The 20,696-nt window shown below is 49.3% G+C and overlaps 1 protein-coding gene across 1 annotated transcript in view; it reads left to right on the forward strand.

Moving 5' to 3' along the window:
- Window positions 1-20,696, forward strand: part of ADAMTS17 (ADAM metallopeptidase with thrombospondin type 1 motif 17) — a 361,941-nt gene that overhangs the window by 135,239 nt on the left and 206,006 nt on the right. Inside the window, exon 8 of the mRNA XM_030813849.1 lies at window positions 6,749-6,854. Coding sequence (XP_030669709.1) covers window positions 6,749-6,854 — 106 coding nt within the window. The remainder of the gene's footprint in view (window positions 1-6,748; window positions 6,855-20,696) is intronic.

Genomic DNA, 20,696 nt, shown 5'->3' on the forward strand with positions numbered 1-20,696 from the left:
GGTGCAGTGCTGCTGAGGTGCAGCCATCCAGCAGGCTGGTCAGGGCGTCGTGTTTCCTGAATGCCAAGTGCTAGAAGACAGAGCTCTTCTCTGGTAGCCAGGGAGTACATGCAGAGGTCCAGAGGTCTCCTGAAAGGGAACTCAAAGGCGCTCATCACCTGCTGCATTCACGGTGCCACCCGCAGTTGCTCCCCACACAGGGAGCCACCCGTGGTCCTGGAAAGTTTGCCAAGAGAGTAGTCAGAATGAGGGTGTGGCTCAGTGAGGGGCCCTCAGCTGTGACAGGTGACCCAGAGGGAGGAACAGGGATCAGTGACTGCGCGGCTCAGTGTGGCGCTTCCTCTCCAGTTTCCACTCGTTTGCCCTTGGAGAGGCCAGGTCTGGGCTTGGTCCCTGGCGCAGCTGTCTTTCAGAGACCCCGGCGCCCACCCTGCAGGCCCTGAGGCTTGGCTTGGAACATCCCTGCTCACCTTTCTACCGGCTGCTTTGTCTTTTTTGCTGAAATGGCCTCGAGGCTGCTTCCCCTAGGCGTGCGCCTGCTCAGCTTAGACTGCCCGGCCCAAGGCCTGTCACACACAGGCAGTCAGGAAACACTTGACAAAGTGTTTGTCATAATAAGAGATTTTCAAGGCTCCTCTGATGTCCTGAGGTGAACCTGCCTGGGACCATTTCTGGTGGGCATCAGGGCCTGTTTCAGAAGCCCCTGAGCCTCCCTGGGGTTCTCCGAAGAGAGGCTCACTGTGATTTGACAAACATTACATTGCTCCCTGGAGAACCCCTCCCACGTGACGGGTCCTGCCGACATGAGCGTCGTCATCTCTGGCAGGTGGGTAATCTGCGCAATATCTCCATGCACTTGGCTCAAGTTGGCTGTGGCCTTTTGAACATCAGCACTTACTTGTTTCTCTTTCCTTCCCCTCTCCTGGCATGTTTTGGTTTCTAGCAGCAAACTGTTGGCATAAACTTTTTGCTTCTAACCTGTAAATCCCAGGGCCAATTTATTCCTCCACTTACCCTTAAATCACAGAACACCTGAAAATGTTATCTTGTAGGAGTGACTGCTCCAGCCCAGGGACCCTCGAGTCATCTGTGGGGACTTGTGTGATTCTCTTACCAGAGACAGCATCTCCTCCCAAAGTCCAGGATCCTGGAGGTGCCTGGGAAACTGAAGCCAAGGACATCTGTGTCCTAGGCTGTGGTCTCATTAACCCTGAGCAAGGCCCAGAACATGTAGCCTTTCCTGACTCTGACCCATAACCGAGAAAACTCCATCATGAAGCAACAGCTCACATGGCATTACAACACACAAACCAGCAAACTGAGTTAGCCTGCAAGGCCATAACTGCTGGATGACTCCCAGTCCACAGAAAACCATAATTGCCAAGGGGAAAGTCTGGAAGGCTTCCTTGGAGAATGTGCCAGCATATTCATTGCTTGAGCTGGCTGTGGAAATGAAGGTGACTCCCTACCTCACTCCCAGCCCCTTCCCCTTCAGCTACTCTTCCATTGCAAGAGGTTAGGATTTTCCCACCCCTACTTGTATTTTTGATGTTATAGCTAAGAAGCCTTTGTCTACACCGAGGTCAGGAAGATTTCCGTCTTAGTTTTCTTCTAAGAGTTTTATAGTTTTAGCACTCACATTTATCTCTTTAATTCATTTTGACTTATATTTTAAATGTGGTGTGAGGTAGGGGTCCAACTTTATTATTCCTTTGTAGTTAGTTTTCCTTTGTCACATCCTAGACTCTAAGACATTTGCTCCTAAATGCTGTTCAGCCATTCAGATCACACCCACATCCACTTAGGTTTGCAAGAACACAAGGACTTGTCAATGAGCCTGAATCTGCAATCCAATATCCATGACTATGGTTGGTGTATGGCAGATGCCACATGCTCTCTTGTGGCTGACAGCTTGATGTCCCAGCAATAACTATGACAGTGTTTGGTAGTTGAGCAGTTGGTGGGAAAAACTGAGCCATCTCTCTCAAAGGCAGACCCTGTAAGGTTGGACTAATGGGCAGCAAGGCTACCAGCTGCAGATGGCTTATATGCAACAACTTACTGTATCAACCAGAGTTTATACAGTTGTTTGTTGTTCCTTAAGTCTAGAGAGGGTCGAGTGGTCAGCCCTGAGATAAAGAGTTATGAGCTTATATCGTGTTGTTTTCTACTGAAAAAGAAACTAAGTCTCTTCACCCAATTTTGTCTACAAAATTATGCTTCTACTGAGAAAAGGAGAAGAAAGAAGACAAATGAGCACCTGTGTTGTGCTGGCATGGATGGGAAGATGGGCCACAGAGCCAGTGGATGGGAGCCTCTTCTCTGGAGAAATTAAATAAGCTTCTCCAGGTGTCAGAAGAACTCATTACACCCCTCCTTTTTTGTTGTTGTTGTTGTTTTTTTTTTTTTTTTGAGACGGAGTCTTGGTCTGTCACCCAGGTGGAGTGCAGTGATGGATCTCAGCTCACTGCAACCTCTACCTCCCGCATTCAAGTGATTCTCCTGCTTCAGCCTCCAGAGTAGGTGGGACCACAGGGACCTGCCACCATGCCTGGCCTGGGTATTTTTGTTTTGTTTTTGTTTTGTTTGAGAAAGAGTCTTGCTCTGTCTCTCAGGCTGGAGTGCAGTGGCACAATCTTGGCTCACTGCAAGCTCCGCCTCCCAGGTTCACGCCATTCTCCTGCCTCAGTCTCCCGAGTAGCTGGGACTACAGGCACCTGCCACCACACCGGCTAATTTTTTGTATTTTTAGTAGAGATGGGGTTTCACCATGTTAGCCAGGATGGTCTCGATCTCCTGACCTCGTTATCCGCCTGCTCAGACTCCCAAAGTGCTGGGATTACAGGTGTGGGCCACCACACCCAGCCAATTTTGTATTTTTAGTAGAGACGGGGTTTCACCATGTTGGCCAGGCTGGTCTTGAACTCCTGACCTCAGGTGATCCTCCCAGCTCAGCCTCCCAAAGTGCTGGGATTACAGGCGTGAGCCACCACACCTGGCCCACACCGCTTCATTTTTACCCCGTGTTTCAGATATTTTGAAGAGTGTGTCTGTTGTCAGGGGTGTAGTAGAGTTGGAGTGAGCCACCATTTAGGACACAAGCACACACCTGTTGGCAGGGTGTAGTAGAGCCTCTGTTTCCCCATCTGTAAAATGGGACCAGTCATACCTGCCAAGCAAGGGAGGGTTCAGTGTTCAGAGCAGTCTCGCCCATTTAGAGGCATAACTAATAAATTCCAGTTGCCTTTCTTCCTCCGTTTTGTTACAAGAAACTGTGCAAACATGTGGAATTGATGTTTTTAAAAATTTTTAAATTAGTTCTGTGATCTGTGGAGAATTTTAAATCATAGAAGGCTGGATGTGAAAGCCAGTGAAAGCACCACTGCAGCACCTAAAAGCCTCGCCTCAGCGTAAGGGAATTCCAGTTAACTCAGAAGGTTCCACAGTATCAGCACTGAAGTTAGCAGAGCTGTGTCACAGACCTCAGTTTTTAATACATCAATACAGAGAAAACTGGGTTTTCCTCATTTCTTGACAAGCACCAGCATGGGGATTTGGTGGGTTTTCCCAGCTTGGTGCCTTCTGCAGCCTGAGAGGGTGGGGGTATCTCTGAGTCTCCAGGGCTCTGTCTTCCCTAGACTGCAGTTTCTTTTTAGGAACATGGAATAGTGGTGGGCTTTGCTTTCTGCTGAAGCTGGATGGCTTAATTCCCGTTTATTCCCCCCACAGCTCTTACTTTACAACAACCTGGGATTTTCACCAGACTTTGTTTTGTGCATTCTAAGCATTTCCACCTCATCTGTCATAAACACACAGCTCTTGTGCTCTGTTATCAGGAGCCGTTTCTTTTATGTGTTTTTCCTCGCTCAGTTTTATGACCAGGCTGGTCACGATTGGAATAAATTATTAAAAGCATTAGACCTTAATCCACCTTTGTGCAAGAGCACTTCTTGTAAATAAACTGATTCTTTGTTTTCTAGTTAAAAAAAATCATGTGCACCTTGGAAAAATTAAAATGCAATTATTGGAAGGCCCCTTGCTTCACTGTTCCTCTAGCATATTGCACGTTACCTAATTAGGGTGGAAAGTCAGGGCTGCCTCCTCCGAGCGCTCGGTGCGGCTGAGGCCAGGGGGAAGTGTTTGTGTGGCATTTAAGGTCTGCCGGTTCTGCATCAGAGCCCATGGCGGCCACACTCAGGACAGGAAGCTTGGCACATCTGGCCTTATTATGTCTCCCTTCCCCCTCACCAGGCAACTTCTCCAGGGTGTGCAGATCTGATTGTTTCTGATTGATTCATTGACCCAGGGAGGCTGCAGCCAAGGCTGGGCGGGCACGGCCGGGTGTGTGTCTGAGCGTGTGCGTGCACCCACGTGGGCCGCGTGCACATACCATCAGGGCTGTGTAGCAGTATTCCACCTACTCACTGGTAGACTTGTAAAAGCAACCCACAAAACATGTTTAAACAAAACCAGAATAATGACCTTGAAGGCACCGAGAAACCACATCGCATCCTTTCTGGTTGTCGTGTTGTTTTTTTCAATAGTCTGCATTGCTGGGTTGTGACATCCACGTGGCCACAAAAGCATCTTGAGGCAAAATAACATTTAATTTGTTCTTTATTTATTTTTAACTAAGCACATTGCGTGTTTCCAAATAAAAATAGACCGAAAGTGAGGTACCTGGGCCCAGTGTGTGGAACATGAGCCCTGGAGCTGCACCTCTGCGGAGCCAGGCCATGTGAGCTTCCTCTGCGCCTCGTGGAGAGGATGAGGAAGGAGGATGTATTAGTCTGTTTTCACACTGCTCTAAAGGTACTACCTGAGACTGGGTAGTTTATAAAGGAAAGAGGTTTAATGGACTCAGTTCTGCATGGCTGGGGAGGCTTCAGGAAGCTTATAATCATGGCTGAAGGGGAAAGGGAAGCAGACACCTTTTCACAGTGCAGCAGGGGTTGGGGGGAAGAACGGCCAAACACTCCTAAAACCATCCGCTCCCAGGGGAACTCACTCAGTATCCCAAGAACGGCGTAGGGGAAGCTGTTCCCATGATCCAGTCACTTCCCACCAGGTTCCTCCCTGACACATGGGGATTACAGTTCGAGATGAGATTTGGGTGGGGACACAGAGCCACACCACATCAGAGGGACCACCCTGTGTGTGGCTGAGCTCCCCACCAGTTTGATGTGGACATCAGCAAAGAGGATGTTGGTTTAGCTCTTTGGGAGCAGGGAGGAGGGGTCATTTTTAATGAAATGGTTCCCCTGTCCCATTCTCCCCTGCGCTCTGCCAACTCCTTCCCTCCTGCGACACCTCAGGGGAGCTCATGGAAGGAGCCTGTGAAACAGAGCAGTGTGCAGCTCGACAGAGGAGCAGCCCGTGGTGGAGAGCAGCTGCTCCTTCCTTGGGTGGCCACAGCCCATCCAGGGCATGGGGCTGACGGGCAGAGTCCAGCTGTATTTAGCCTTCATCTGCCCCATGGCGCTATGCCAGCAGAGCCACTGCCCACCCACGCCCAATGTGACTGCACAGCCAGGGCAGCACCGAGCTCCTCCTGTGGCTACCCCATGCCACCATCCGCTTGTGTGTCACACACGGGCATATCGAGGAACTGCCCTCAGGGTTAAACGCCCATAGGAGGGCAGATGTCAGGTTTCCTAGCAGGCCCTGTTGAGATAAGCCCCGTGGTCCCTACGGGGTGAGACATGTCTTTCCTGGGTGCAGGGAGTACTGCGATGGGGAGCCCTGGAGAGTCATCCCCCAGCAGTGTGGCCAGCATGGGCTCGCCCTCCCCACCCCTGCTGTGGCCGCCCTCCCAGCATTCCCCAGAGGGGCCGGCATCCACGGGCCCCGTGTCATCCCACGCGTCCCTCTGCCAGAGCTGCCTTCCTCCCCTGGAAAACCCCTGCCCCTCCTGCAGTGGCTGGCCTGCCGTCCCACTGACACTACCCATCCTTGGGACGCGGCCCCCACTGCACTGCATTGCGTTTCTCCTGGTGTGTACGGTTCAGGTTTCCTGTCGTAGGGTGAGATCCTTAGGTGCAAGCATGTGTGTATGGAGACACGCATTTGGCTTGTGGGCTAGTCCTCACTGTGGACTTCAAGGCCCTGGCTCCCCCAGTGCTGGCTCTGCTTCCTCCGGGTCTTCCTCTCTCAAGGGCTCCTGAAGCATTTTTAGAACATTCTGCGCAGCCTTCCGGGGCTTGCTGTCCATGAGACCCAGCACTGACCCCGGCTCACGCCCCCGGGCGCATCGTGAGGAAGCGCTCCCTCTCAGGGTGTGCGGGTGCAGGGGCATCGCCTGAGAGTCAGGGCCTCTTAAACCTTGCACCCTGGGTGTCTGGCTGGCCTCACCTGGTCCCAGCCCTGGGCACTGAGGTTAGACAGATCTGGCGTAGGATCCCAGCACTGGGTGCCCATCCAGGTGACCTGGGGAGAGTTACCTTTCCTTTCCAAACCTCAGTTTCCCTCATCCTGGGTCATGAGGATTAAGTGAGGTGCTGTGGGTACTCTACTCAGCACACCCCCGAAGCGTATTGGATGCCTGATGGATGCTTGCGGTGGTTCTTGTTTTATTGGGTGAACACAAAAGCATCGTACACAAACCCTTCCCATGTGGGCTGAGGCTCATAGTCAGCATTGTCCCAGTGGGCCTGCCTTGACTGTGCATGACGTTGACCATGCGGACTTGCCCGGTGAGACCAGGGCCTCCCACGTTCTGAAGAGGATGTGTTTTGTGTCTCTGCTGCAGGAATTGCTTACTTAGGAGGTGTGTGCAGTGCTAAGAGGAAGTGTGTGCTTGCCGAAGACAATGGTCTCAATTTGGCCTTTACCATCGCCCATGAGCTGGGCCACAAGTAAGTATCAGACTCCGTGTCTTCCTGTTTTCTTTCAGTCTTTTTTGAATACAGATTTTTCGCTTGAATTCTGTAAGTTCTAAAACAGTGCTGCTCTATGCCTTTGCTGCATCTGCAATAAAGGACCCAGGTAAGCACACTGGGGTCGCAGCCCTCAGAGACCCCACAAGATCACTGCACCGATTGGCTTGGAGAGTTGAAATGTTAATTTGATGTGCACGTCTATTCTTAAAGCCAACAGACTAGAGAGAAGAGGTTCCTCTCAGGATGTCCTTATTTAGTTGTACTTCCCTTCTGGGACGAGCATGATCTTTGATTCACTCTAAGTCTATTATTCATATAATGGGATGCATCTTTATACCATTGACTTTCCATGTCTTTTTCTGCCAATTCTAAAGTCCAACTTTCTGAATGTAGAATTTAGTGTCTTAGTTTTGAAGAATTAACAGCTGTGGATGAGAGCCTTTGCACACAGCGATTCTTCTCTTTAGGATGAAATAACCATAGAACCTTAGCACTTGCCTTAAGGAGACTCCGAGGCAACCTCCTGGTTGTTCAGATGAGGAAACAGAGCGTCAGAGGGGTTATTGAGTGGCTGGCCCCAGGTTGTGACCACCTGTAGGAAGCCTCAAGTGGCACAAAGCCAGATGACGCTAAAACTGTGGCCTGAGGATTATTCTTTTTCCTAGAGTAGGTGTCTGTTTTATGTTTCTCTGAAGGAAAGATTGTGATATGACTGCTTAAGAACTTAAAATTAAATTGAGACCAGAGCATGCAAAACAGTGGAAAGGTTTATATTGGATTGAATAGAACATAATTAAATGGAAATCTAGTTCTTGGGGGAAAAATTATTGTAAAGGTTTCCTAATGACCTACACAGTAAGATGCCTGGAATCTCAACTGTTAACTCTAGTTTTTACGAGAGTAAAGTCAATGTATAAGAAGGAGTATAAAAGCAATTGTTTTTCTCAAGCATTTGCCATATCTGTGGCTTTACTTTTTGTTTGCTTTTTATGAGCAATGCCGTTTAATGAGTTTATATTCTATTAACTCACTTTTTAAAATGCTGGTCCACATCCACTGAATTGATTTTATGACCTTTTTGTTTTGTTTTGTTTTTGCTGTGTTTTTTAATTATACTTTAAGTTCTGGGATACATGTGCAGAATGCGCAGGTTTGTTACATAGGTATATACATGCCGTGGTGGTTTGCTGCACCCATCAAGCTGACATCTACATTAGGTATTTCTCCTAACGCAATCCCTCCCCTAGTCCTCCACCCCCCAACAGGCCCTGGTGTCTGATGTTCCCCTCCCTGTGTCCATGTGTTCCCATGGACTCCCACTTCTGAGTGAGAACATGCGGTGTTTGGTTTTCTGTTCCTGTGTTGGTTTGCTGAGAGTGGTGGTTTCCAGCTTCATCCATGTCCCTGCAAAGGACATGGACTCATCCGTTTTTATGGCTGCATGTTTTTGTTGTTGTCTTGGTTTATCTAGTGCCATCTTCATTTTTTCCATTCCTGTAGAGGGGTTTGGTAGTTGGCCTTTCCGTACCTATTGTATGTCATGATGTGAGTAGGTGCAGAGAGTGGAAATGATGTTATGTGCAATTCCTGGGGTGGGGAGGAAATCTCATGTTATTGACCCAGGACCTGGTGAAGCAAGATGAGAAGTTGTCTCTGAGTGCACAGTTATCTCGACACTATTTTTAAAAATACTGGTGGCAATTCTTTGCACATAACTGTTTTTTAAATGAAGTTCAATTGCATTTGTAGTAATACCTCTGAGTTCTTAAAATCCTGTTTCCAAGAGTGATTTGCTGGGGAAAAAAAGCATAAATCAGCATGGGTTTGGCAAACATCTTCCCACCATCAAGGGACCCAACCAGCATCCATAGTACCTAAGAATCAATTACCTAATGATTATGAGAATGCAGGATGTCAGAGTACTTACCAACACCCGAGTTGTTATGGGCTTTTGAATAGTCAATTTAAATAAGGTGAGTTGAGCTATAGTTACATGAACTGCAATGTCCCACGCCAGCATCCAGCAGCATGGCACATGCTAAGTGCCATTTGCACATATATGTGGGCGCACACATGCTGCATGGAGGTCTTTTCTCATCAGACATTAAAAATACAGAGGGCCATTTTCTCCCTGATGACCTGTTCGAATGTGTGGGATCAAACACTGGCCTCCCTGCAGTGGAGGTCTGCAAAGATGAATGGTTAGATTCAAACACACTTTAGTACCCTTTAGCTATAGACTGTTTAGAATTTCTTGGAGGACTCTTTATAGCTTGCTATTGAGCTCTAATTACTGACAAAAACAAACACCTTATTGTTAATCAAAGCCAATAAATCTTGCTAGCTTTTGGCCCTCCCCCTCTTTGGGTAATTACAGGTTTCCCAGGGAAGTCTGTCACCTTTGATTAGTCGCAAGTGTTGGGAAGCAGATTTCCGAGGATGAAGCTACGTCCTCCCCATCCGCAGGCCCCTCTGGTCACTGGGCTCTGGTTGCAGGCTATCTGGGCTGCTGGAAAAGGCCAAGACCAACCCGCACTCTCAGCGAAGCCACCGGCCAGGCTGTTTCACAGACACAAAACCGGAAAGCTGTTCCCTATTTTGGAATCCAGTGGAGCCGTTTAACTCCATGTTCCTTAGCTTATGTGAAGAAAGTCTCCAGGTGGCTCACCCACTGGTCCCTTACCATGGAATGCTGATAAAGTGAAACATTTCTGGAGGGAAGGTGTATGTGCATGTGCGCCTTTGCACATGGCACACAAAGGTGTGGCTCTTCTGTTTGTTACCTAATGTGCGTCATAGGGCGATTGGTGTGAGCAGCTACCCTAAAATCTGATTGTCAGGAAAAAAAATTCCACTTCTGTATGAGCTACACATTCCACTTATCAAACAAGGAATTGCGTAGATTCACATGATTTTGTTTCTGCATTGGCTGTCAGAAAACACAAAGCTAGATTTAGGGCTCATTTTCAGCAATTAACTCATCTACATCCTGGAATTATACTTTCCTCCCTCTTCTCTTTCTGGTGTCTGTTTGTATGCATGGCTTTATTTTAAATCAAACATAATTTATTTGGTACAATAAACCGGCTGTAATCCAATTTGCAATCAAATAGGTCCTAAGTTATAATTAAACTTAAAGTTCTTGCCATGGCAATGTCAATAATGCTGCTTCGGCCATGAATTAATAACATACTAGTGATGTTTAACTCGGATCAGATCTCTCATTTATTGAACACCTATTATGTGCAGGGTACTGTGTGAGATGCTGTGTGTTTATCATGCCATTGAGTCAGTCCTATGAGGTAGGTGTTATGTAGCTTTTACTTTACAGGTTAGGAAACTAGTATTGCTTTTTTAAAATTTATAGTTACTACTTAATATGATTTGGGATCACTTATATGATTATACATGCTGCAATAGGCCCATTAAAATAAGGATACAAATTACATGAAATAAATAATAAGAGAACTTGTAGAGTCAAAAACCAAGGTACTTTCAGTTTAAGGGAAGTAAATGTCCATGTGTATAGCTGCTGCTGGCTGACCAAGGACAATACCATACCATGGAGAGGGGTTCCCTAGGACACTCGAGTACTGTAGGTGAGACTGACAGCTTTTTTTTTTTTTTTTTTTTGAGATTGACAGCTCCTTTTTTTTTTTTTTTTTTTTTGAGACCAAACAATGGGCCAGCCATTTAATTAATATAAGTCTGAGACTATTAGAATGAAAGTGATGTCAGTGAAAATGATCAATAGTTTTGTGGTCTTACGGAAACATGGAAAAGGCTCCATTTACATATTAATACATAAATGAATCTGAGATTTTAAAAGCTCCCTGCTGGGGGCCTTCTCACAGATCCTGCCTCTCATCTATTAACTCCCTTGTAACCACTGAGCTGAAGCTGTGGATTCATTAGATTAACAGCTTTCTGATTCTCTGCCCTGACAAAGGAGCAGGCTGCAGAAGACTCCCTAGCCCTGCTGTGGACTGGCGCTGGGGGATGGCAAGTCCTGGTGCAGGTGCTGTGTGAGAAGCTGCAGAGGGGCCACGCTTGCTGCTGCCTGGAGGCAGAGTCAGCTGCTGAGCAGCAGTCACGCTGACAACAGCCCGGAGGTTCCTAAATGCACCCCCATGCCCTTGGTTCCTTCTTCCCCGTGAAAGGCTATTCTGACGGGCAGCCACGTGCTACCTTTGGGGTTCAGCTAGTAATTAGAAATGTTGGCAGCGTTAAGTGTGTGAGGAAAGCAGCTGTGTCCCTTCCCATAGTGGCAGCTTGAGAAACGCACCTTAAAGTGAGTGTTTTTAGCCGGGGTCTCCTCGTGCCTTTCTCCATCCCGCGGTGGCCATTAGAAAGCAGCAGCCCCTGCTCGTGGCAAGATGGCTACAACAGGCGTCTTTTACCAGCTGATCCTCCTTAAGACAGGATCCATGGGATGGGGGGCAGTTCCTTGAGAGAAACAGCCCAGCTGAGATGACACGCCCCAGGTTTTCTCCTTCAAGAAACCAGGACAGGGTGCCTTGTCCTGGATGTCAGCATCCAACATGCCCATCACAATTTGGTTTTAAAGAGAAAGAGGAAAATCCAGAAGTAAGCATTTGTTTCTCTCAGGCCCCTGCTTTTCGGGCTCAACTCTGGTTGGTCATGGGAAGGACTGACCCCAGATGACGAGTAGAAGCTCAGCTCTATGCTGACTGCCCATGAGAAAAAGAAAAAATAAAATCCAGATCAAGGAGGGAGTTGGCAGTAACTTCAGTGTGACTTTAAAGTGGGTGTAATGCAGCTGTTGGAATTATAGCATCTATTGTTGGCTGTGATTTGGAAGCTCCGGTATAAAAGAAAGTGCATAGCTCTATGAAGGCTGCTGAGAGTGCCTTGTGTTTTGAGGGAAGTGGGTCTGATATGCTGCAGCTAGGTCCAAGGGTGGTGCCTGATAGGAGGAGCCGGTCCTAGTGCAGCTGCAGGCAGGAGGGCACAGAACCAAGTGTCCACTAGTCGTTCTGGGCCTAGGGAAACCCAGGACCCTGTGCCCACGTGTGTCTTAATCAGGCAAGGCAGCAAGCTCCTGGGAGGTGTCTAGAGACAGGACCTTCTAGGTGGGGTGACAGTAGAAGGGAGGGAGTCTGCTTTGTGCACCATCTGCCACCCACTCAGAAAAACAGAAAGGATATATCTTTATATAGAGAAATAAAAAGCTTTCTCATTGCAGAAAATAAACCTCTGCCTTTGTTGGATTGAGGAGTGTCTGTTAGGTAAGTCTGAGCCAGATCAGGGTTCAAGAAATGCCTGGCCTTGGGAGCCAGCCCAAACCATGGGAGGTCTCCAGCCCAAGTGGCACCAGTGCCACGCACGTGCTCAGCCTCCTGCAGCCTCTCCTCAGGGAGGAGCTTCTCCAGACGTGCCCCTCCTCGGGTTTCCCCTGCCGCCCCTGTACCCTTGCTTCGGTCAAAAAACCATTCTCTTTCCATTCTGGAATTGACCTCTCCTGTAGTGGAGAGGCCCCGCCTGTGGCTTCTGAAAAACACTGTTTTGACAAAAGCTGGGAACCTGGCGTAGATGGTGCCTGACAGTGACGCACAGGAGGAGCATTGGGCGTTTAGAAACGCAGTGGCCCAGCCTCACCCACCACTGACTGATGTGCTCGCTCTCGGCAGGAAAGCTCTGTGGGAGATTCCACATGTCCCAGGTGGGGAACCGCGGAAGACGCAACATTGGAGGCGTCTCGTTGTTGCTCCTTCTGGCCTTGCCCACATTCCTGCCACCGTCTCTTTCCCCCATGCCTCCGATGCCCCAGTGCTGGGGAGCAGCACTGGGTCTCCCTCGGTGCTGAGCCCAGCTGTGCTAAAAATAACCCACCCACTTCACCTCTCTCTCGGTCCCCCTGAGTTCCATGCACCTCACCACTTCCGTGTGAGCACTCAGGACCCGGCCCTCCGAATATTGCTGCCATAGACGGGCTTAGTCCTGTCTCGTCTCCGTCAGCTCCCAGAAGACCTCAAGGAGGGCGTGGCGCAAAGCGTAAAGTGACCTGTGGTGGAGCCACTGGAAGGATGGGCCGGGCAGAAGCCTGGACCCAGATGAGGCAGGAGAGCAGGGAGAGGGACAGGTGGAGCCCTGCAAGTACAGAGGGCAGGTGGGGCCACCACCAGGTGCAGGTGAAGCGCAGTCTCCTCTAATTTTCATTCCATTGGATGCTTCCAGCCGGATGTGATGCTGTGCCAAGGTGAGTTCAGGACCGTGGACGTCGGGAAGGATGCCACATTGACTAGGGACCTGCTTGCCTGGCCCGCAGCTCAGAACGTGAAGGAATCGGATCCCTGAGAAGTGTGGCCCGTGGGCAGTGGGTGGACGCATGTCTGGGGAGTGATGGGGAGGAGGGAAGGTTGGGGGAGAGCCATGTGGGGGAAATGTTCCCATAACTGGAGTTGACATGGTTCAAATGAAAAGAAATTGTCTCAGTCCCAGAACAGGAAGGAAAGCAAGCCATTATCCAGATGTGTGAAGCATGGGAATGCTCGTCTGTGATTTGTATTAAAAACGAGCCAGCCGGCACAGTGCTGTGGGGACACGGAACGGACACAGGACAGATCTAGGCAGGCAGGCAGCCCACCAGCAGACAGCCATGGGTGGTGGCTGCTCTTGCCTCAAATGTTTGGCCTGAGCGCTCCACCTAGTAGGCACGGCACAGACATCAGATGGGCTGGCGTTGAGAGGAAGTTACGCCGAGAGAGAATTTCTGAGAAGGTCCTAACTGTTTGGAAATCCTGGAGGGAGAGGGAGCATTCTTTTGTTCTAGTTGGGATTAGGGCAGTTGTGTTCACATAGGGGTTGGCCTTCCTGGAGGAACAGAAAAGGGGGTGCCTCCCCCCAGGAAGGGATGGAGCCTTGGACAGGCTCTAGACAGGTTTCCCAGCAGGTTCCTGCCTGGGCCTCCTCCCCAGTTCCCACTTAGCTCTCACGGCCTCAGGCAGTCTTCCCCTCTCTACTGAAGGGTAATTGGTGGTGCTTGCAGCGTTGAAGGGTTCTCAGGTTTCCCTCGGGGGAGCTTGGAGTGATTCCTGAAAACAGTTTCTTCTGCACTTGGCCCCTGCATCAAAGTCTGTGTGAGTGTCCACTGGGCATGGCAGTCCTACCCAAATTCCAGAGTCGTTCAAAACATGCAGGCCTTATTTCCTTTTATTTATGTATTTATATATATTTTTTAATTTTTATGGCTATATAGTAGGTGTATATATTTATAGGTTACATGAGATACTTTCATACAGGCATGCAATGTGTAAGTCATATCAGGGTGTTTTGCTGGTGAGACTTGCAGGGTTCTTCACCTTGACAAGCCACAAACCTCCTGGTGCCTTGGCTGTGATAGAATGAGCTTGCGACTGTGGAGGACCCACGGGGCAGCTGTTGTTCTGCCCCACTCAGCATTGCCTGATTTCTCGCTTCCTCCCCGCTCCCTTTCTCTCACACAAATAAAAGCAGAATTTCCTTCTGGCCCCTCCCCAGCAGAGAATCTTGGATGGGAGGTGCCGCCGCAGCGACCAGAGCAGCAAGGAGCATTTGTGACGGTGGGCTCTGTCTAAATGGCCCTACTGCTGTCTACAGCGATTCTCATGGTCCTGCATTCACGGGTTGCAGAGAAACTGCATTGCTTTTCTTTGGAGTCTCATCATTGATGTGGAGTCACATGCAAGGCAATGACATTTCTCCCAGTTGTCTGGAAAACCCAGAGCCTCTGTTCCAAAGAGGACCTCGGCCACAGCCTTCCCAAATCCCACCAGGCCAGGCCTGACGCCTGGCTTGGAAGGAGGGAAACTCCAACAGAAAGCCATTAAAAGCCTGTCAGCAAGCAGGCACAGGTGGTCCCACCTGTATTCTGAGCAGCATGTCCCAACAGCTGTTGGCTGGCACTCAGCGTCATGATAGGAAGTCCAGCCATGGAGAGACTTCCTCTGCCGCCAGAGTTTCGTTACTGAATGAGGCAGGTTACACACGCTGTGCTGGTGTTTGTCTCTGCCCCAGGAATCCTTTGCATTTAATTATCAGTAGATTCCCTTGCCTAAAATAATGTCATCCAAGATGGTGTTTGAGGAGACAGGAGGAAAGTTGAGTTTGGCTAAAGAACCAGATTCTGAAATCCCCTCCGAACTTCCAGACTCTTCCAGCAATTAGCTGAGATGTAGTTTTCTTGTGCCAGAGCTTCTGGCAGCCTCAATTGAGTGGTTCTTGGAGCTGGAAGGGATGTCCGGAGTCGTCATTTTGCAGATGGTGAGCCACCTCCCTTCCCGCGGCGCTGTGTGGCCGAGTGGAGACTCGCACCGGAAGCTCAGGCCGCAGCACAGTGAATTTCCGCACGTGAACAGAACCAGGGCCAGCGCTGAGCCCTGTCCAGGTGGCTGTCTTGGTAACTGGACTCACTGAACTTTTACTTGAAAAGACACCTTTGGCTTATACAGCTAGGGTTCCCTTCGTACTCAGGTGGCAGGGGCGTGATCTGATGCAGCTTTCTCTGCAGAAGGAGCGTCCCCATTCTTCCAGGTGTTCGGTTTCCTGCCTGGAACCCTTGTGCACCTACTGCCCACTGCCAGTGGACACCTTGAAACCAAGTACCTGACTTCTCCAGACCTGCCCCTCGTGGGGTTCCTCCTGCCGTCCCTGTGCCCTTGATCCGGTCCACCGTTCTCTTCTCATTCTGGAATTGACCTCTCCTGTAGTGGACAGGCCCAACCTGTGGCCTCTGGAAGAAACCTGAATGCCTTTGGGGACCTTGCCACCAGCCCAGTCAATGGCACATTCTGGGAAAGGGCGCTTCTCATCTCCATCTGTTTGAGGTCACAGATGGCTTGCTCTCACTTTGTGCGAAGGTGGTGGTTTTGCCAAATGGCAGTGGCAGACAGAGAGGGCCAGCAGAAGGGCTCGGGGGGGTCTGGGAGAGCCACAGAATCATGCACTTTGTTCCTGACATCAGAGCAGAGCACAGACAGTAGTTTCCAGGGGCCAGTATGAGGATCTGGGAATGGCCTTTCTTGGAAAAAAAATATACATCAGTAGATGGATATAGAATGAGGGAGGTTATCATTTTCTCAGCAAGTTGCTGGAAGCATGAGTAGGACATCCCCTTGTTAAGCAGAGCCTCGCTTCTGCAGTGTTGAGAGGGCCTGTGCTAAGTAAGCCTCAGTGACTCACGCCTCTCACTTGTGATTGGTGTCAGCAGCCAATGAGAGGAAGGCAGGCTGGTCATTGTTGAACTGAGCCGGGGAAGAGTCTCAGGGTTTTCAAGGTCCCTGGTGATGCTGATGCAGGGAAGTGAGGCAGGCAGCCACTGGGAGAAGCTGGGCCCTGTGGTGCTGGGTGTATCGCTTCGGGGCCTGAACTCGTGCCCACACCTTGGCCACGGCTTTGCCAGATTGCATTCAGGTGGATTGCTAAAGACAAAGACAGGGCATCCACACAGCAGTAGTTTTTAGAAGTCAAACTTGACAATAGTATCGCCATACCAAGGACATGGCAGATCCAGGAGGACGTCTGCCGTGAGGCAGCTTCAGACACTGAAGACAAGTGACCAGACGCCTGCTGACGACCCAAAGGCATACATGGGTTGGTTTCTGGTCAGGGGAGCCTTCAACAGGAGCACATGCTGCTGTTATTCCTTCCATACAGAGGCATGTGCTGCTTTGCTAAATGACACCTAGTGAGCCTGTGGTTGGCTGTGTTGGTGGCTCTGCATTGGGGGAGCACCTGAATTAATAAAGGGCCTGTGCAGCTTTGTGGCACATGCTCTGTGATGACCCAGAGATGTCAGAAACTGCTCCCAGCAGCAGGAAGAGAGTTAAAAAGGCAGCCAAGTTCCTGCCAGCTGCTTGGTCCCCGCTTGGCTTAGCAGAACAAGCTCACAAAGCCCCCCTCCGTATACCGTCCCCCAGTTGAGCTGTCCTTTATGATTTAATAATTTTCACCTAAAACTCCTACATCCCATGCCCGGTTCAGAATCTGGCGGAGTGAAGAAGCCCCACATTTGGTGCTGCACACAGTGGGGAAGCACCCTAGGACTTCATCTCGTGCCTGGCACTTCACAGTGTAGTCTCGGACCAGCAGCATCTGTATCACCCTGGAGACTATTGGTTGGAAACGCAGGGCTCAGGCCTGCCAGGGGACTCGTGTCCAACATGATAGTTTGAGAGAAACAGCTAAGGACGTCCAAGGGGTGGACCGTTTGGTTTAACTCATTCCTCAGTCCGATGCTCAGTGTTGCAGCTGCAGGTATATATAACTTGGTGGGTTAAAGCAAAAGACTTTTTTTTTCCATCGTGTTTCTGCGGGGGTGTTTTCGGGATAGCTTTCATACCCTGGCTTTGGAATCTCTTCTCTGGTCCCTGCTGTTTGGCCATGCTTTGTTTGCTGCCTGTGCAATGCTAGAAGGCTCCCAGGGGTTGTCAGCTGGCTTTGGAATTTGACGCTGGGTTTCCGTCCAGCCTCCTCTACCACCTGGGGACCGGGTTTCTTGGCGGATATGCTTGGTACAGCCACCACTGATCCTACCGGTCAAAGAGACTTCACTCTAGTCCAAACATTTGACTTGACACATAATAAAACCTGGTACATTTTTGGCTAAACTTGAGCACGTCAAACTCTTGGATATTTACAAACTTGTATGGAAACATGCTGGTCAACTTGAATTGGGGTTTCCCGTGAAATGGGGGTTTTCCACGTAGAAGATGGAAGGAAGCCGCAAAACTGTCAGAAATACTGAAGAAGAATGTTAGACACTCCTTAAAAATTCCCAAAGCAGCTGGTTTATGTGTGTGTGTGTGTGTGTGTGTGTGTGTGTGTGTTCTTGTTTTTTTTTTAAGAGACAGGGCTTCGTGGCCAGGCATGGTAGCTCATGCCTATAATCCCAGCATTTTGGGATGCTGAGGCGGGCAGATCACCTGAGGTCAGGAGTTCGAGACCAGCCTGACCAACGTGGAGAAACCCCATCTCTACTAAAAAATACAAAATTATCTGGGCATGGTGGTGCATGCCTGTAATCCCAGCTACTCGGGAGGCTGAGGCAGGAGAATCCCTTAAACTCAGGAGGTGGAGGTTGCAGTGAGCCGAGATCACGCCATTGCACTCCAGCCTGGGCAACAAGAGCAGAACTCCACCTCAAACAAAAAAAAAAAAAAAAGAGGACCTTGCTCTGTCACCCAGGCTGGAGTGCAGTGGTGTGATCGCAACTCACTGCAGCCTCAAACCCCTGGGCTCAAGTGCCCCTCCCACCTTAGCCTCCTAAGCTGCGTGGACTACAGTCTCACACCTTCCCACCTGGTTATTGGTGCTCTTTGACTTGCCAAAAAGGCAGACTACGGGTCCCTGTCTGTGAAATGCTGACTTTGCTCTCTTGCCCTTTTTTGGTCTCCCATTCAATTTTTATTTTCAATTTGGGGGCAGAAGCCGGGGTGTGAGCAACTGTGCTTTTCCTAGAGGGTGTCTTCTTCCCACCGTCACTGCCAGGGGCCCTGTGTGAAGAGCTGGTCCCGTGGCTGCCCTTTTGGTGAAATATGGAGTTGGCAGGTCAGCCTGTTGGGGTGTCTTGAGTGAGGTATGAAAAGCATCATTTTCTGTTTCCACATTTGTTATATTATTACCCATGGCCTGGAAGACCAGAGCAGCCTTCAAATGCTGGGTGGAAACTTCTGGAATCTGGGAGTTTAGAGTGAATCCTAAAGTCCAGGAACCAGATCACTTCTTGCTGCAACATGAATCATGTGTCCAGAGAAGCTGGTTCCCCTCTTGCGAGTTGAGCCTGGGACCTGCCTGGCATTAGTCTTCAGTGGTCCTTGTGTTTATAGCAACTCCTACCAAGTGACTGTGAAGTTCATTTCCTTGTGAAAGGTGGCTCAGGAAGGAAAGCCAAGAGGGCTGGTTACCAAAGGGAAAGAAAGTCAGAGAGCACCCTAAAGCAGTCATGTTTTCAACCTTAGGGATTTGCAAAGGGTTGTAAAGATGCCCCCATTTGGACACAATGGGCACGCTGACAGATACTACCTGCTTTAACTTTATCACTGGGCATGCTTATCTCCGTCTCAATGGCCCAGCAAGTCTCACCTTACACACCAGGGATGCGCAGTGCACCTTGTACCAGTGGGAGCTGAGGTCCTGGGTGATGGAGGAGGTGATGAGAGGTCAATAGTTGCTTCACATGAGTCTGGCTCTCTTGGTCCAGATTAAAAGAATTTATTTGCAAATGGGAGTGCCAGACCACATTGATAATTGTGGAAGAGCAATGAAGGAAGGGAAGGAATGCCAAAGACTAAAAGTAGGCAGATGCCATCTTGCAAAAGGGAAATGAGACAAATGGCGTACATTTTGACTTACGATATTAATATTGCTTATAGGAAACATTCCAGAATGGCTCATCAAACATAATTTGTGAGCTCTCAGAAATAAAAGCGACAATCCTAGAAGTCAGCCAAGGACCGTGCAAAGATAGGGAGTGGAAAATTTTGCTCAGGTTTCTGCAAAACTCTCAGCCCTCCTGATGGGGAAATATGGAGAACTGTGAGCTGGATACTGCTGCAATTAAAGGAGTTTGTAACAGTTGGATAACCTTACTCAATGGATGCTTATTAGTAGAGGAATGTCTACCTGTGAGAGTTGCTTCCTGCCTGCCCCCGGGGCGCTGGAATCACTGCTTGTTGACTGCTTTAGTCATGACCTGGCTGTGGAGATAGGCAGTATGCTCATCAGACATGGAGATGACACCAAGATGGGAGGGAAAATGGTATGTGGCAATTCAGAGTCCATGAAGTTGTTGGTCACCTTGAAAAGTGGCCAAACACAGCAATGCATGATTGCATTTCATTTTCACCCCATCCTATAATAGTGGTAGTATCTGCATTTTATAGAGAGGAAGATGAGGCCCAGAACACTCCACTGGTAAATGGCAGAGCCAGGCTTCAAGCCCTTTGTCAATGCCTTACAGCTTTCCAGGTGGCATTTAACATCGGTTAAGTCTCAGATCAACCAATGTACAAGATGGAGGAAATGCAGCTTAATGACAATATCACTGCCAGCAAGCATATCTGTCCTTACTTCCTTCTCATACTTCATTGACATTACTCATTGATCCCAGGACCTTCCCGTCTCCACTGAATCACAACTCACAGGCCTTCCTAACTCTAGGCAGTCACTGCCAGTAGATTAGGGCTGGCATAAGAGATGAAACGAACTGACTGTCCCATAGGTGTGGAGTAATTGTTAGCTGCACACTCACAAAACCAGTGTGTTCCTGTGCTGTATTAACACCAGCCTCATCTTTGGAAATGAAGGCAGTGTTAGTCCTGCCATGCCCTTCAGGAGTTAAGTGGCACCAGGAAGCTTGTGTTCAGCATGGGAAGTCTGTCTTAAGAAGGACTTCAGGAGCCAGAAGCACGTTCATATGCAAGGGAACGGGGTGATGAAGGAAACAGCTGGAAGGACTGAGTGTCTTTGTGTGGATGAGGTGTGCAGGGGATACTTTGGAGGATGCCAGGGCATGAGGGGTCTCTACGCAGCCCCGGATGGCAGAGCTGAACCGATGTGCTCCAAGTTACAGGAAAAGAGGTTGCAACTTAGCGGAAGAGCATTCTTAACATTAGAGTTCTTTAGAAGCAGTGGGAAGTGTTGATTTTCTCACACTGGCGAGTTTGCATGAAGATGCTGCCTTCTGGCTTAGGGGTTGAAGTGGAGATTTTTGGAGTTTGAAGAGGTTTGAATTGATATCTGATCTCACTTTAGACCCTCATGTTCTTGATTCTGTGACATAGGGTCAACATGGGGGACGAAAGAGACCAGGATCTGAGC

This window comes from Nomascus leucogenys, chromosome 6 (genome assembly GCF_006542625.1).
Source record: "Nomascus leucogenys isolate Asia chromosome 6, Asia_NLE_v1, whole genome shotgun sequence".
Lineage (NCBI taxonomy): Eukaryota > Metazoa > Chordata > Mammalia > Primates > Hylobatidae > Nomascus > Nomascus leucogenys.